At 36.8% G+C, this 16,202-nt stretch overlaps 1 protein-coding gene across 3 annotated transcripts in view; it reads left to right on the forward strand.

The window, feature by feature from the left end:
• The window catches only part of LOC113529760 (A disintegrin and metalloproteinase with thrombospondin motifs 20), an 86,365-nt gene that overhangs the window by 7,230 nt on the left and 62,933 nt on the right, over positions 1 to 16,202 (forward strand). The window contains exons 3-4 of one of the 3 annotated variants that reach the window (XM_026919192.3): positions 169 to 331; positions 15,811 to 16,064. In XM_026919192.3, coding sequence (XP_026774993.3) covers positions 169 to 331; positions 15,811 to 16,064 — 417 coding nt within the window. Of the gene's footprint in view, positions 1 to 168; positions 332 to 15,810; positions 16,069 to 16,202 lie in introns of those variants that run through there. The other 2 variants (XM_034307333.2, XM_053236792.1) reach the window with 2 other exon arrangements.

Raw genomic sequence — 16,202 nt, forward strand, 5'->3', positions numbered from 1 at the left:
GATTGCCAGTTACGAAGGATTTTTAACGTTAAACACTATATTATGTAATTCCATGTCTGCACAATATTGGCCTGATCTCTGCAAGTCATTTTTTGGTCTAAAGTATTAAAGATTGTTATGTGAATTTTTTGTTGTTCCCTAATGTTGCTTTTTCATTTGACTCTGCAGATTGGTACATTTACAACCCACAGTGGAGAATACTTCCTAGAACCTTTAATGACAGCTGATGAGGAGGAGTATGAGGAAGAACACAACAAACCTCATCTGGTATACAAGCACGAGAGGAAGAAGAAGCACGACAACAACACATCTGAGCCTTGTGCATCTTCAGGTAATGACCAAAGTCTAGTTTGCATATTCTATGCATTGTGGAGCAAGTGAAAATATTTTAATTAGCTCTATTATTCTGAAAATTATGACCTCAGTATCTTTGATTATCATATTGTTATGGCGACGGAGTTCAGCTTTGCATTCTTTAAGATATTAGTGCAATGTTTTGATGTAAAAAGCTTGGACTTTTGCCTGGCTAGTTTGCGGGAACAACCGAACAAACTGCATATTAAAATATATTACATATCAGGACTTTGGCACGAGTCTTAGTGAGAGGATTAAAGCCTTCTTTGTGGGTGAAGTTGTTGAAATTCTTCTTTTAACAAGAACAAATCAGATCCTTAAAGGCGTGCAGTTTGCAATCGTGTTTCTTAAGTAGAGAAACAGGGACCTTTGCTATAATTACTATACCACCCAAAGCCTCCCATTTAATTAGAATTTTTATGGCTTAGGTCTTTTGGTGGTGTCAGTGCCTCCTTCAGAAGAGTGACCCTGCAAAGTTCAATGCAACGAAAGCCTAAAGGATCACCGGCGGTCCTCCTCGTGGGCGGCCTTTATGCCAGCTCGTATAAATCTCGTGTGTGTCGGCTGCTTGATTTGCTTGTTGTGTGAACTCAGCCATTGTACCCAGCTCGGGGTCATTGTGCGCGCTGGAACGGGGAGTGGTTTGAATGACTCAGAGGGTGAGGCTGATACCTCCTTAATATCTTTCCTTTTCTTTCGAAGTAGTCTGTGTGTGGTATAGGCAGTTTGGATTGTCTCTGCCAAGGTTTTAAAACGTGCGGCCTGAATAGAACCATACGGATCCAATTTCTTCACATATGCTCTTCTTTGATGGGCCGGGGCTGTGGCTGTCATGGTGTCAACACACTTCACCTTTTATATGTTCACAAGCTTTTCTGCAACCTACATTTTGCACAAATGTAAAGTCTAAGTGTGTGGTATAGTCCAGAGTGCACAGAAATGAAAGAAAGAGGATCTGCTGCCAGCGACTAAAAAGCAGCTGATACACAATGCAGCAGGATTAAAAGAGATGTGTGCTTACAGTTGAAAGTGTCCTAATTGGTGGATCTTACCACTATCAGATAACAGGAGTCACTTGGCAGATTTGGAGATAGATGTTGTTTGAAGAATATTTCATGTTCTCGCTGTTCAGGTTGACATTCTCAGAAAGCAAAGATCTCAGCTATCACTGTCTGCAGGAACAAAAGCACGTGTTCAGAAATGATAATGATAAGTGTGACTGAGAATCATTGCTTTGCATGGAATGTTGTGATCACTTGTAAGCATTCTGCACCTATCTTTGTTAGTACGTTGCCCACTGCACCACCCTGCTCCTGCACGAGTCCGTGCCAGCGACTCGAGCCAGGCACTTTAAAGTCGTGAGTCAGACAGCATACTCGCTGCATGCACCGGCCAGTCTCAGCCAGCAAAAGCTAAATATGGAACTGCCTCACCACTTGTCGTAAATGAGGGACAAGAAAATTTGTTTTTAGGGTCTATTTAATCTATGTCTTTAATTAGTGCCAAAACCCTGAATGCAGTATGGCTCTCTGAGATCATAAGCTATTAGGGAAGGTCTTGGGAAATGTTTGTCCGTTGATGTTTTGCCATGTCACTCAATGTGACGATATTGGAAATGTATTTGCTTAGGTTAGGATTTAACCCTCTCACATGATGTACAGAATGCTGTTAGGAGGTTTTTGAGCAGCTGCAAAACTTTTTTTGGAGAGAGAGACAGCTTATGTTTCCAGTATTAAACATGTAAACCCTTGCATGTCATTGTGTCTACTGATTACAATTTATTCTAGTTCAGAAAACAAATTGTAAAACTTCTCCTTCAGAAAATTAAAATCACAGATGGACAAATCACTAGCCTGGGCTCCCAGGACAGACAGATTTTGTTGCTATGTGGTTTTTTTTCGTAACCGCTTGGTGGACAAGTAAGTTCAACAACCCGAAAAGAAAGAAAAAACAACTCCTTATTGACTTTTCAAAACAAAAATTTCCTTTTGTCATGTAGCTACTTATGTTTAAACATACTGTGCTTCAGTGGTGCGCCACACCTCGATGCTCTAACCATAGCACGAGCTGCTCGTTCCGAATCCCACCGCCTGCCGAACTACACACCTCAGCCAGGGCGCAACCTGCTGACAGAATGATGTTTACTAAGTGCATTATTTAGCGTGCACAGATGACAGACAATCTTTTCAGAGTCAGGAACATGCAGGTGTGTTGAAACACTGATGAAACCAAGCAAAATAAAGTGCAAAGCGTAGTCACCTCAAGGTTTAATATGCTCCACAGACTCAGATATGTTTTATATGTGAAGCGAGGGCAGAACAGTACATTTCATAGCTGAAATGCTGACTAATGAATTGCTTACTTTTTGTCAAACTATTTATTAGAAGAGGTTAAAAATGTTTCATTTATTCTCTACTAATGCACTTCACTTAGCTTGGTACGTTACATTAGCTGTCACTTTTTTTGCATAGTGAATTAGGTTTCGGGGCAAACAAAACATGTGATTGAGCAAGCACAGCTTTTAAGCTGGCTATTGAATTTATTGTTTTTTCGCCCTTGAATCACCCTCGTTTGAAAACCAGGGCCACTTTCCTGTGGTTTTTATAATTGATTTACAGATCACAGCATTTCAGCAACTTACAGTATTAAATACCCATTAGAACAATTCTTGTCCTAATATCTCTACTGTGAATGATTTAGGCACCTGAGTCTATAGCGTGCAGATTCCTCTCCCTTCAGCAGTCCTCAGCAGGTTGCAGAGGTGAATAAAAGCTTCCATTGTGAGGGTCGGTAATCGCATGGCCTATGCCTCCATTCTTTATGTTGGCCTTGAAAGAGGAGTCTTGTCTTAAATCGGAGTTGCTCACCATCATCTGATTTCTGATAGGACATGAGACAGAATGGAAGAGGAGATGAGGAGACAGGGAGAAGCGAGGGAAATTTCAAGAGAGGGGAAAGACAATATAAATTGAATGATATGAATTTTGTTGTTTCTTCTTTAAAGTTATGGTTAAACATCTAACAGATGAACAATGTCTTATGAAGGATTTGCAGGAAAAAAAAGGTAAACATTCAAATGTGTGTATCTATATTGGCTCTTCTGTTGTTTGGAAAGTATCAAATTCCAGCTTAACCTTCAACCCTAAACTTAACCCCTCATAACTTTTATACGACCTTGTTCATGCCATTCACACGAGTTAGAAACCAGGAACGTGACCGGCCCTGAGGGATTCCTCTTGTGTTTTGAATGCGGGTTTTGCAAGTGTTTTGCTCAGTGTTTTGTAGATTTGAATATTTGAGTATATTGGCCTTTTTACTTGGTGTGTAAAAAGGTGTGTACTCGTTCTTGTGTTCCACCATAACTTTCCTAAACCAGTTAGAACAAAATGAAAACCTGGTACTTACTGTTCCTTTTACATAGGCTGAATTTGGGGTGGGTGATATGACCAAAATATAATAATAAAACACTTGAAGTCATTTCTGTGATACATGATATTTATGATGTGTGATATGTAGATTTCGTAATAACCCACACCACGCTGAAATGGTGTAAAAATAAGATTATATTACAAAATATGCATTCTGTAATTTTAAAGATTAAGAACAGAATTTTAACATGTAATCAGCTGCTTCCAATCAGAGATTGTGATGATTTTTTAAAAGTTATAAAAAGATACTGTATATCTCTGAAAAGTCTATGGTGATATAATTTATCGCAATATCGATATTGTTTTTTATTGCCTAGATCTAAGCTGTATGTAGGCTTAACCTAATAAAGTGATACATTGAGATGTGATGTTGCTCCAAAAACGTTTGGAAATATGGATGTAAAACATAAATAATAAGTTAGCGTGCAACATGGGGCAAAAAATGATATGGTATTATATCAATAACACTATTAAATGGTAACAGTTTTGTTCTGGAGCAGGTAAGGATACTTATATTTTTGGCTGCATTTATGTTCCTAACAAAATACACTTTTACGTTACACGTGTAAAATACACAGTTACTGTTTAGAGCCCTGATCTTCATTAGGAAATTGCAGACACGGACTCGCCTTGGAAAGATGAGAGCATTACATTTTTGCACTGTTTTTACAAGCCTGGCTGTGTCCTCTAATTACTTTATTCTTAACAGTCTGCCAACAGAACCTCTGGCATTGATAATGACTATTAATATAAATGTTATAGTTTGCCTTGACCTCTCTGTCAGATGAGGTTTTTATACTGTCTGTCCTTACAGGATGTTTGGTATCAACACAGTTTGTAGTGTGATCAAAGCTGCAATAAAAGTATGTGTTGTATTACTGTACGAACTAAACTGCTTACGCCTGTATAAGTGTATTCCACTTATTACTTCAAACATCCCTGAAACTCTCACTTAAGTACTTAAAATGTGTTTTCTAACTGGGACCACACCCAGCTCCACAGCGTTTTGAAGTTCCCAGAGTTCATGGAGTTTGCTGATTCGTGTGGGTGTTAATATGAGGTTTTTGTATGTTAATCTGAGACCAGGCTAGCTGTTTGTGATTATTAGGGTAAGGGACACTAACCCTACTCTAGTGTATTCTCGATAAAAGGGTCCAAAGCTGGGTGGCCCAGATCGTGTTATTTGATTGTTATGCCATTATGGGCTGTTGAGAAGCCGCAGAAATTTTGAGAATGAAGAAATGTAAAACATGTTTTTGCCTATAAACTCGTTGATTAATCTTTTTAGCTGCATGGAGGACTAATGAAACATGCAGGTGCTTATCTGTGTGCTCTGGAGAGCATCCTACTCTAAACATAAGAGCGGGATAGGGGTGAGTTCTTCAAAACATGCAGTGTGTAGTGCATGAAGTTAATGAAGACTGCACAGAATACACTCCCACTAACATCACACATTATTGCTTTTGGAATTATAGGATTATAGGATAATATGTAGTATGTATATAGTATGAATCAACTCCAAACCTTTTATCTCCTTAATTTTTCATGAAATAAGGAGGAAACAGGCCACATATAGCCATGAAACTGTTTATCAGTCAATTGTCTAGTTACTTTTGAGCCTGTGAAAATGGAGGGACTCTGTAAAACATGGCTGTAATTCCTAAACAAGTTAATGCAATATTTTTGTTAAACCCATTGAATTAAAGCTGAAAGTCTACACTTCAAACACATCTTGATTGCTTCAGTCCATTGTGCTGGTGCACAGAGGCAAAATTATTAAAATTATGTCGCTGTCCAAATACTTATGGACCTGACTGTATATACATAAAATATGCCTATATAACTAAATATAACTACCTATATTTAAATATTTAATAAATATTTAAACTTTTTTTTAGAGTTAATCTTAAAACTAACCCTAACCTTAACTACACACACACACACACACACACACACCACTGACTTGTTTAGTAACTTGTGTAGGAGGATTTATTGCAGGTACAAGGTGTTGGGGCAAAATGAATATGCTTAGGAACATAATATTGTGTCTTTGTGTTTATATACCAGCTTTTAGCTTAGAGATGGTCACTTTCTGTATCAGTCAGGACAGCTGCAACAGTGACTCAGGACTTTATCCTGATTCAGATTTAGCCAAGTTTCCTGTTAGATGTGATCGGGAGTTAGTTATCTTCAGTGGGTTTCCGTGGCCCTTTTTATGTTTTCTAGCCATGTGACTGAATCAGCCGTTCTCTGAGTGTTCCTGAAACCTTTCATGTGAGAGAAATGCGCTGCTTGTTTGACTATGACCTCAGCCTCCTCTTTTGTTTCGGGGTCACTCACTGGCTGGCCTGAAAGGATGTAGACCAAGGCTGTCTTACATAGGGGCATAGCTGTTAGTTCACTCTGTGAGTGGAGGATATTCTTTGATGTGATCTAGCTTACTTTAACCCAAACCCCATGTTCTACTAACGTAAACTGAAGAGATCAAAAACCTCATGTTTATTTGGGACAGTATTGTCTAGGTTAATGGTTTACTGGGTCTTCATGTTCTGGACTTGGTGGTGTTCAAGAACATACTGGATAATTAGCTGAATTGAGGAGTGTTAGTGCAGGGTATGGTGTGCAGGTCATGGGGCCCCCATTACTGTTCTAGTATGTTTATGAAAAGAAAAGAAGTTCCAGTTTCATTCATCTGTTGAGAGATTGAAGAACAGAACAGTCTTTAGGAACCACCATCACCGTCACAATGCATTTACACTTTAAATTGATTGATTCTTCTTTTTCTACCTCAATTAAGTATAACTCATATGCACTTAATATGTAGGATGTTAACCTCTGACTCATGTTGAGCTGAAATACTTACATCAATAAAGAGCTAGACCTAATGATCTCACCATGTCGTCGTGGTAGGAGATGAGACTGAAAAATCCTGTGACAAATTCCGTGTCTATTTTTTGCATGGCTGGATCCACTGTCTGGGCATTTTGGACTGACGTCAATGGCAGCGTTGTGACAGGAGCCGTCTGCACGCTAAAACCTGGTGCTGACAAGTGACACGTCTGTACCTGTAACTTAGTTGTCCAAGTGGCCTTGTAGTTTGTATGTTTGAATATACTCTATGTGTGTGTTTGTCTGTGTACTTAAAGATATAGAAAGACTGGATTTCAGTATGAATCTAAACCATAAACCATTTGACCATATGACAAGTGTTGTCATAGCTGATGTCATAACTGCTGAATGTCATGTTGCTAAAATGAATGTTGATAAAATGGTTTCCTGACATCAGCCTTGCTGTTTATAACGCTAGTTATTACAGCTGTATTGCTACACAGCCGCTGAGGTGACCTAGTGGTTATTTTTTAATAAGGTGCGACCACAAATTAATATATTGAAGCCATGAGATAATATATTACGGCCACCAGTTAAATTTCTCAAGATTTAGTGGTCATAAATTTTGTGGTCATTAAAAACTTGAGCCAACTATTGTATTTTAATATAAGTGAGATGGTGAGAGTGAGAAATTAGATCATTGTGGCCACAGGAACATAGAGATGGTTGATTATATTATACTTTAATCTTGTAATGACCCATAAAGACACGCTGGAGTCACTGGTATTGTGACATGGATACCATTAGCCTGTGTCACCTTAAGTGAATACATTTTTTTGGCCGTTTCCACCCAATATTTAATTGGAGGTCATGTATTAAGTATGACACAACACAATTTTTTTGGTAATTAGTTGCCATGACTTTGGTAGAAATGATTATGTTATAGACACAAGATACTTAGTTTGTGGCAAATTAACTCATGGCCTCAAAATATTAATTTGTGGCCTTTGTCTTAATAAAAAAAATACCAACCATATCACTATAGTGGTTCTGAACATTACTCATGTTTCAAAGGAAAATTAAAATAGTATTTGCTGTTCTACTGTTTTAAATCATAAGTTGTGTTTCCTGTATCATGATAAGTTGGGAAATTTTATATTCTTAAAAGATGTGTGTATTTGTTATTCATTTTGATATAAATGTGTCTGGATCCCTTAAACCTACTTAAGCTTACTGAATCAGTGTTGTTAGTTCTGCATAGTAGCTTTGAGGACTGTTTTAATCAAATACCTCTTCACGGGTATGTAACACCACTGAAGCATAACTTAAATGAATGATTCACAATCTGAGACAAAGCTACTTTAACCGGGTGTGTGGATGGTTGTCTGCAATGTTTGCTATGTATTCCTTCCCTAAGGCTTAAGTTCAAATGGCACATGTTTACAACTGCAGTTTTGTTAGTATTTTTATCTGTCTAGTCACTGATTGCACTTAATTGCGTCTGATTTTTTTTTGCCTTTGGTTTTTGCTAAGTCAGCTTAACCACTTGAAAATAATACCTCCCTTGTAGTGAACAGCTGTTTACTGCAAAATCTTGTTAATTAGCATAGTGCCGAATTCTGTGTATCGTATTGCTCTTTGCATCAAGAAGAAGCAAGTAACATGAGATCAGATTCTCTTACGCAGATTGTAAACTAATCCGTTACGACATATCCCTGCTTATGCGTTTTGAATGTGATCCAAACGTGAAAACATGAAAGGGAAAAGACATTAATGACCTAAACTGTTTACTCACCATCTAGATCAGGGGTTCTTAAATTTTTGCAGACAGGAACTCCTTTAACTGTTAAAAAAAAAAATCATGACCCCCTCAGTACTGATTTACTTTATGAATATATTCCAACTATTCAAATATTTGGCTCATAATTTAAATGAACATAATTTAAATGAACATTATTTAAATGAACATTATTTAAATGATGTGCACAATAAACTTTTGGCTATTTATCGGAACCATGGAGCTTTCATTCCTGAACTTTCCTTTCACAGAGCATGTTTTATTAAAATTGTCGTTAGATTCTGATTTTCATTATTTTCAGGCTACTTGTTTTTGAGTTATTGAGGTCAAACAGGCTAACTATAAAATAAAAACTCAATAATAAATTCAATACCTTGGATAATGGTGGGTCGAATTCTGCCTAATTGTAAATGAAAGTAATTTTATATCAAAAATAAGTACATCTACCTATAAAATATTATTTTTCTGTACATTGATTTTTTAAACATTGCGTTGCTCTTCGTAGTAGTGTCTAGCAGTTATCCTGGGTACACATTCCTTGAACAGATCCCACACTTTCCTGCCCTCTGTGGTGTGCTCTCTGCACATGGTTTGACTGAAGAGGAGATTCCCTCGTTTTGTTTAAACTGTATACAGCTTTCCAGGTTTCTTGCTCACACATCATATCAACAAAGTTTATGCACCACTGGGCAACTTGTCTGTTGCTTTGATTTTACCCTACGACTGAGTTTGCTGGCTGTTGTTTACAGTCACTGTGTATAGTTTATGGGAGAGCTGTGTACTCTCACATCAGTGTGAATAAACAGATGCACAGATGGCTGGATGCACTGCCTGCATCTCCGCCTCCACTAACCACTCACTGTGCTGCCTTTCTGCTCGTTCCCATAGACGGGAGTAATTACTGAATCAGTGGCACAAGCTTTCCAATGCACAAATTCTTGCGATGCTGTTTAGGGTACAAGAGTTTCTGAGTCAGGATATTTGCAACAGGCCTCTAATTTTATGATTGATGAGTAAAAATAAGATTAAAAAACAGCCAAGAATAATAACAGTAATAATAGTAATTGCAACATTGTATAATAAAGGACTTCATATCAAGGTGCTTTTGAGAAACAACTCCTTACACACTGAAAAAAAAAAATTGGAATACGTGGTCAATCAAATTTAAGAGACCATATTATGTATAATTTTTAATTAAAAATATGAAGTTTCCTAGTATGTAGCGTGAGCAAGATCAATTCACGTAGTATGACCGTAAACCAATTACATTATGAAATCTCACAGGGATGTTGGTACTAATGGGAACTTTATCTATAGCATTAATATACATGCGGTTGCACTGTGCGGTAGAATAGAGCTGGAGTAATGTGATTGTGGCACAATACCAGCAACCTGGGTCTAAGCCTCAGATCAGGTGAGTGTGCAGAGTTTGATTTTATTCAGGGTTTTGAAAATACATGATCAAATCATGTTGGATTTATGAAAAATAATTGTGTTAATGTAACACAATTCAATCATGTGTAACTGGTGTACATATCTGACGCAAATTCAATGAGCTTCTTGTTTCAGTGTAGACTAAACAATGAAGGTTTGTCCTGTGAATGGTATGAAAGTTGATATTTGCAAAAACTAAAAACTAAAAAAAAAACTGAAAACTAGTTCTCCATTTCTAAATGTGATAGACCAACGTCTAGATCAAAGTCCCACAGACATCACGTGGAGTTAACAGCTTGAACTAGTGCCACTTTTTCAACGGATATTAGCCAGATAGAGACAAATATGAGCAGGTATATATGTGGCAGAAGCATGCAATAAGCATGTTATTGCACTTCACTGCAAAAAATTGTATCTTAGCAAGTGAAAAGATCTTGTGCTAGAATATGTGCTTATTTATGTAATATTTCTTATTTTGAGATTATTATAAATCAACTATGAGATTATTCAGCCTGCATTTAGATGCTTTTAGTCATTTCAAGCTTAAAATATGATTGTGATTCTTTTGGCAGAAAATTTTGCTTAAACACTAAATGCTGAACAGTAAAAAAAAAAAATTATCTGCCAATAGAACAAGACTATTTCAAGCTTGAAATTAGTAATAATCTTATATTTGGTTTATTGTAATCTTATAATAGGAAATACTAGATACATTTGACTATTTTCAAGAAGACGTATTTTCACTTAGCTGTCATTTTTTGCAGTGTATTTATGGGTTCATAGTCCCTGTGATGACACGAGATTGTGTGTTACTGTATAATACCACGTGCTTTCTTTGGTGACAGTCTAGTACTCTTGTACATTCTTTCTTCTTCTTTATTTTATTTTATTTTAATTTCTCTTTTTCACACTTTTGATTCCCTCCCATTCGGTTTTTAACACTTCCAAATAAAAACATCTTGCTAAGCAGTGATACAGTATGTGGACCTGTTAAAGCACCAACTTTAACAAATAACATTGTTGCAGCTGAAAGGGCAGCCCTCCCTGTTGTGTATTTCTCATTGACAAATTGCATAGAAATGATGTGATCATACTTTAGGAAACGAGGGGTCCTGTCTAAGAGCAGGAAGTCGTTATGATGTTTACACTGCCTGTGGTCAGGACTGCTAAACCCTGGTTTTCAGCTTGGCATTTTACATCACTCAGTGACCGCTCACCTTACTCAAAATATCCAGGCTAATTTTATTAGTCAGCTGTTTATTATATAGTATGACTTAACACTTTTGTAAGCACTTTAGTGTCAGTCTCCAAATCTGGCTCAGAAGATGTTGATTAATTCTCTATAACAGCAGGGTTCTGACAGTATATGATATTAAGGTGCTCGCTCTAATAGGTTAATTTTTCTGTAGTAACAGCTCATTCACAGTGACTTGTATGGCAGACGCTTGTATAGCATAACCTAAACCTAATAATATTACCGTATGGAAGGAGTCTCGGGTGTCCTACCTTTGTAACGGTCAGTAAGTTTTCTGCCATATCGTCACGGCAGAGCGGTTTGTGCTTTCTGGTTTCTTGGTAACTTAACAAGCTGTGTTTTTTTTGTCTTATTAACCTAAGAGAGAGAGAATAGAAGAGAGAATGGTGAAGGAACAACAGTTTATAGCCGTTATATCAGAAACTAACTTATTTCATGGACATTCCACAACATTAAGTGTAACTATAAACTGATAAAATGTGTCATTGTTTAAATAAAAAAATGATTATCTTTGACAAATTGTTGTGGAATAAGAGGAAATAAACACTGGGACATGCTGTTATATACTCCTGGGCAAAAAAAAAGGGCCAAGCCCAAAATAGCAAAATATTAAGCTTTAAATGGTCTTAACAACAAATCATTGGTCAGGAAATTAGCAAGAATTAAACAAATATATAAAGGAACTTTGTATGAGAGAGTTTTTCCTTTTACTTTCTTTAAATGTTTTGTCTTGTGGCCCTTGATGGGCTGTATCAGGTGTGGCAGATAACCAAATAATGACTAATAAGTTAATAACATGTTTTTGGAAAATTTTGTAGACCCAGATATGTGTTAATTTGAATTTTTAAGAATATATAAGTGAATTTCCTTGTTTCTAGCTTTTCCCTAGACAGTTCACTGCTGCAAAAGTAAAGGAGCAAATGGTGGCACAGGAGCTCTCAGGAGTGCATTTGTTTAATTTTTGCAAATTTTCTGACAAATGATTTGTTGTTAAGACCATTAAAACTTAATATATGCCATTTTGGGCTTGGCCTATTTTTTTGCCCAGGAGTGTATGCTGTTAACTTTGTGGTGGTAACTTAAAACAGCACCAGATCATTAATTATTTTACCAACACACCCCATCATGTTTTATACTTTACTTAATTTATCATAATTGCCATTTCAAAAATCTTGAAATATCAGCCAACAAAAGCTAAAGTTTCTGTTTTTAAAGTTTCTGAAATGGATCAGTCTGTAGAACTGACATCGGCTCTGTGCTCATGTGTGGCATGATGCCAAAATATTACAAATTCTCTTTCTGACATAACAGCCCATGCACCCATATATCACACTGCAATGGAGCAGAAACAGCTTGAAGACAAAGTCCAGAGCACACAGGCATACACTCTATGGAAAGTAAATTGCCATTCCTTAGCTAATGTAAACAAATACACTCACAGATTACATATATCTATGCCAGAACCAGCTGTGGGCTTGTGTCAGTTAGATGTGATAGAATAGAAAAATGTAATATTACTATTACTATCTGCCTCTAAATCTCTATTATTGCAGTAGAGCAACACTAACTGATCATTTGCGTGCAGCAGCTGCACACATCAGCTCTGAGAAGAGGTTTTGCATTCTGTGAAAACTGTCAAATATATCATATCTTTTGTTTGTCCATGGAATGCGAAATGTTGGCGTGAATTATTGCTCCTTCTCATTCCTAATAGCACTTGAACCATTCATCTGTCAGACATGATGGCAGTGTGTATAGCCAGGGACGGCTGGATAGACTTTGATTGAACCAAACAATTCTGAAGTGGCTCATGTAACACTGAAGTGGAAACTCCTGTAAATAAAAGAAGAGGATGTGACCAAACTGACACTAGATAAACATGGCTAATGTACATCCTTTCAACTTGCCTTGAGGGTAGCTCCCTCTCTCTCTCTCTCTCTCTCTCTCTCTCTCTCTCTCTCTGTAGCTGTCATTGCTAAAGAATCTGGGAATCTGGTGTGTTCTGTTGTCCATGTGCTTCTCATTCCTCAAGCAGAGAGAGTGGAGAAAAGAAAGCGAGGGAATGGGATTTCACAGGCGGCACAGGAGCTTGCCAGCGTTTCAGTGTGTTAACATTTCAGTGTCATGACTCTGAACTTCTGAACTGCCATTCATTCATTTTACAGGGTAATAATGTTATATATAAAAAATGATTTTTGATTACCTCATTCCATTTCGGTGAAATTTAGGACAAGACCTTGATTTGCAGAGACCAGGATGATGACATTCATGCAGAATGTCATATGGTACAAAGTGAGCAGTAAGACAAAAGGGAGGCTTATAGATGGTTGATCTGATTCTTTAAAGGCACAATTAAGAGCTCAGTTGCATTGCAAGAGCCTAAAATACTAACAGCTAGAACTTTGACATCTAAAGATCAGATCCTAAGCAATTAAACCATTTCTTCCAGTTGTAATGAGACAAAAAAAATTTAATTTGGACAGGAGCAACTGCCAGAACATTTCATTTAACATATTTGTTACGAAACACCAATTCTAGCATAAACTTAACTTTCTATACACTGCAAAACTTTCCAATCATTATTGCTTGAATGTCAGAGCAATTTTTATGATTTTTATGATGAAGTATTTTCTTCTCATGGACTGCTGTCCCATTCAGGGTGTGTTCCCAGGATCCATTGTGACCTGGTTACTGAAGATAAATGAATAAATGAATGTAGTCTTCTCTGTATATGTCTATTATGACATGGCTTTATGTGATAAAAACAAATTTCTTCCAAGGATTATGCTACAAACCAAACATAAAGCTCTAAGTTTTATGTTAAGCCATTCCCCATACAATTACTTTATAAGTAAACAAGTAAATGTGGCAAATGTACCATAACAGTGACTTCTCACTTTATTTGTCATAAACATTATCTCTGGCTGAAAGGCCAGTGTCATAACCTAAACAGAACCTCGGGTGTTTCGTGTTAAGCGTTTCCCATATAAACCCATTAGGCCTAAAGGAAACAGTTTAACATGGCTTAATGTACCACAATATTGGACTTAGGAGCAATTAATTCGCTCGTATTTTATTGTCTGCTGCCAAACTTAATTATCTCGTAACCCAGTTACAGTATAAAGCACAGAATTTTGCATTAAGCTTTTTCCCATACAAATCTTTTATAAGGAAACAATATCGCTGAAAGAACCAACATTAAAACAGTGATGATGAAACAATTCTTTAAAACTTTGTTGATAATAAACACTAGCAAAACAGAATGATGCCATAAAATACAAAAAAACAAAAAGCACCCCACATTAAGCTTATCACAAACTGTTTTTATATGTATAGCCTCTTTATGCATTTTTTAACCAATGAATGCTATATAGTATAAAATAAAAGCTTTCTACTACAATGGATATAAAAAGTCTACACACCCCTGTTAAAATGGCAGGTTTTTGTGAAGTAAAAGAATGACACTAAGATAAATCATATCAGATTGTTTCCTACCTTTAATGTGCAATTGCAAAGTATACAAATAAAGTGAAAAACAATCAGAAACATTTTTAGGGAAAAATAGGAAAAATAAAAATCTTACAATAACCTAGTTGCATAATTGTGCACACACCTGAACTAATACTTTTATTACACCACTCGGTATGTTTGAGTAAGAGCCTATCAGCGTGGCACATCTTGACTTGGCAATATTTTCTCACTCTTTCTAGCAAAAACAATCTAGATCTGTCATATTGTAATGGCATCTCTTGCACACAGCCCGCTTCAGGTCACCCCACAGAGTTTTAGTTGGATTCAGGTCTGGGCTCTGGCTAGGCCATTCAAAAACACTGATCTTCTTTTGGTTAAGCCATTCCTTTGTTGATTTGGATGTACGCTTTGCGTCACTGTTGTGGGTAATCAGTACTTGTTAGATATTCCTGGAGCTCCTTTAATGTTGCCATTGGTCTCTTTGCAGCCTTCCTGGTAAGTTTTTATCTTGTCCTTTTGTAAATTTTGGAGGGACGTCCTGTTTTTGGTAATGTCACTGTGCTGCTCCATTTTCTCCACTTGTTGATGATGGTCTTCATGGAGTTCCATGGTACATCTGATGCTTTGGAAATTCTTTTATACCTCTCTCCTGATCGATTCCTTTTGACAGTGAGACCCTGTACATGCTTTGTAAGCTCTTTGCGGTCCATGGCTTCAACAGTCAGATGAAACGAAGAAGATCTCAAGAAATCCTACAGAAACAGCTGGACTTTATTTGGGGTTAATCAGAAAGATTTAATTGATGACAGCTGTATGATAATTACTTTCGAGCATGAGATTGAATGTGATTAGTTCATTCTGAATACAGCCACATCAACAATTATAAAGGGGTGTACACACTTATGCAACCAGGTTATTGTAACTTATTGTAACTATTTTTCCCTTAAATGTTTCTGATTGTTTTTCACTTAATTTTTATATGTTGTAATTTCACATTGAGGGTGGAAGAAGTTCTGACATGATTTATCTTGGTTTTTTTTTTCAGCACAAAAACCTGCATTTTAACAGGGGTGTATAGACTTTTTATATCCACTGTAGATATTTTGCTTTGCAAAATCTGTACATATTATTAAAATAAAAACCTTGAATATGAATTGTAAACACAACATTTACAAAAGTTTCATCTTTTTTTTTTTTATCAGACCACCATACATCGAAGTTTTTTTCATTTTTTTCTGCAGATCACATGAAAGATCATAATCATTTCCATAGCAATGGAAGCATTGAAGAAGGGGTTAATTCAGTATGGGAAGCTATGGACAAACATCTGCCTGGTATGCAACTGTCAACCTCCAAAAATCATCCCAGTGGCAGCAGGAGAAAGCGCTTCCTGTCTTATCCGCGCTTCGTGGAACTGATGGTCACGGCAGACGCCAAGATGGTGCGGCACCACGGACGCAATCTGGAGCACTACATTCTGACAATCATGTCAGTAGTAAGTAAGATGTTTTTCAAGACTATATTTTACTTTTACTTTTATTTTGGAATTGTTGGGATGGTCAGATACTTTGTGAAAAAAAACAACCTCTTGGTAGTTTAACATGACTTGGTCCCTTTTTCCCTTATTCCCTTG

This window comes from Pangasianodon hypophthalmus, chromosome 9, assembly GCF_027358585.1.
Source record: "Pangasianodon hypophthalmus isolate fPanHyp1 chromosome 9, fPanHyp1.pri, whole genome shotgun sequence".
Taxonomy (NCBI): Eukaryota; Metazoa; Chordata; class Actinopteri; order Siluriformes; family Pangasiidae; genus Pangasianodon; species Pangasianodon hypophthalmus.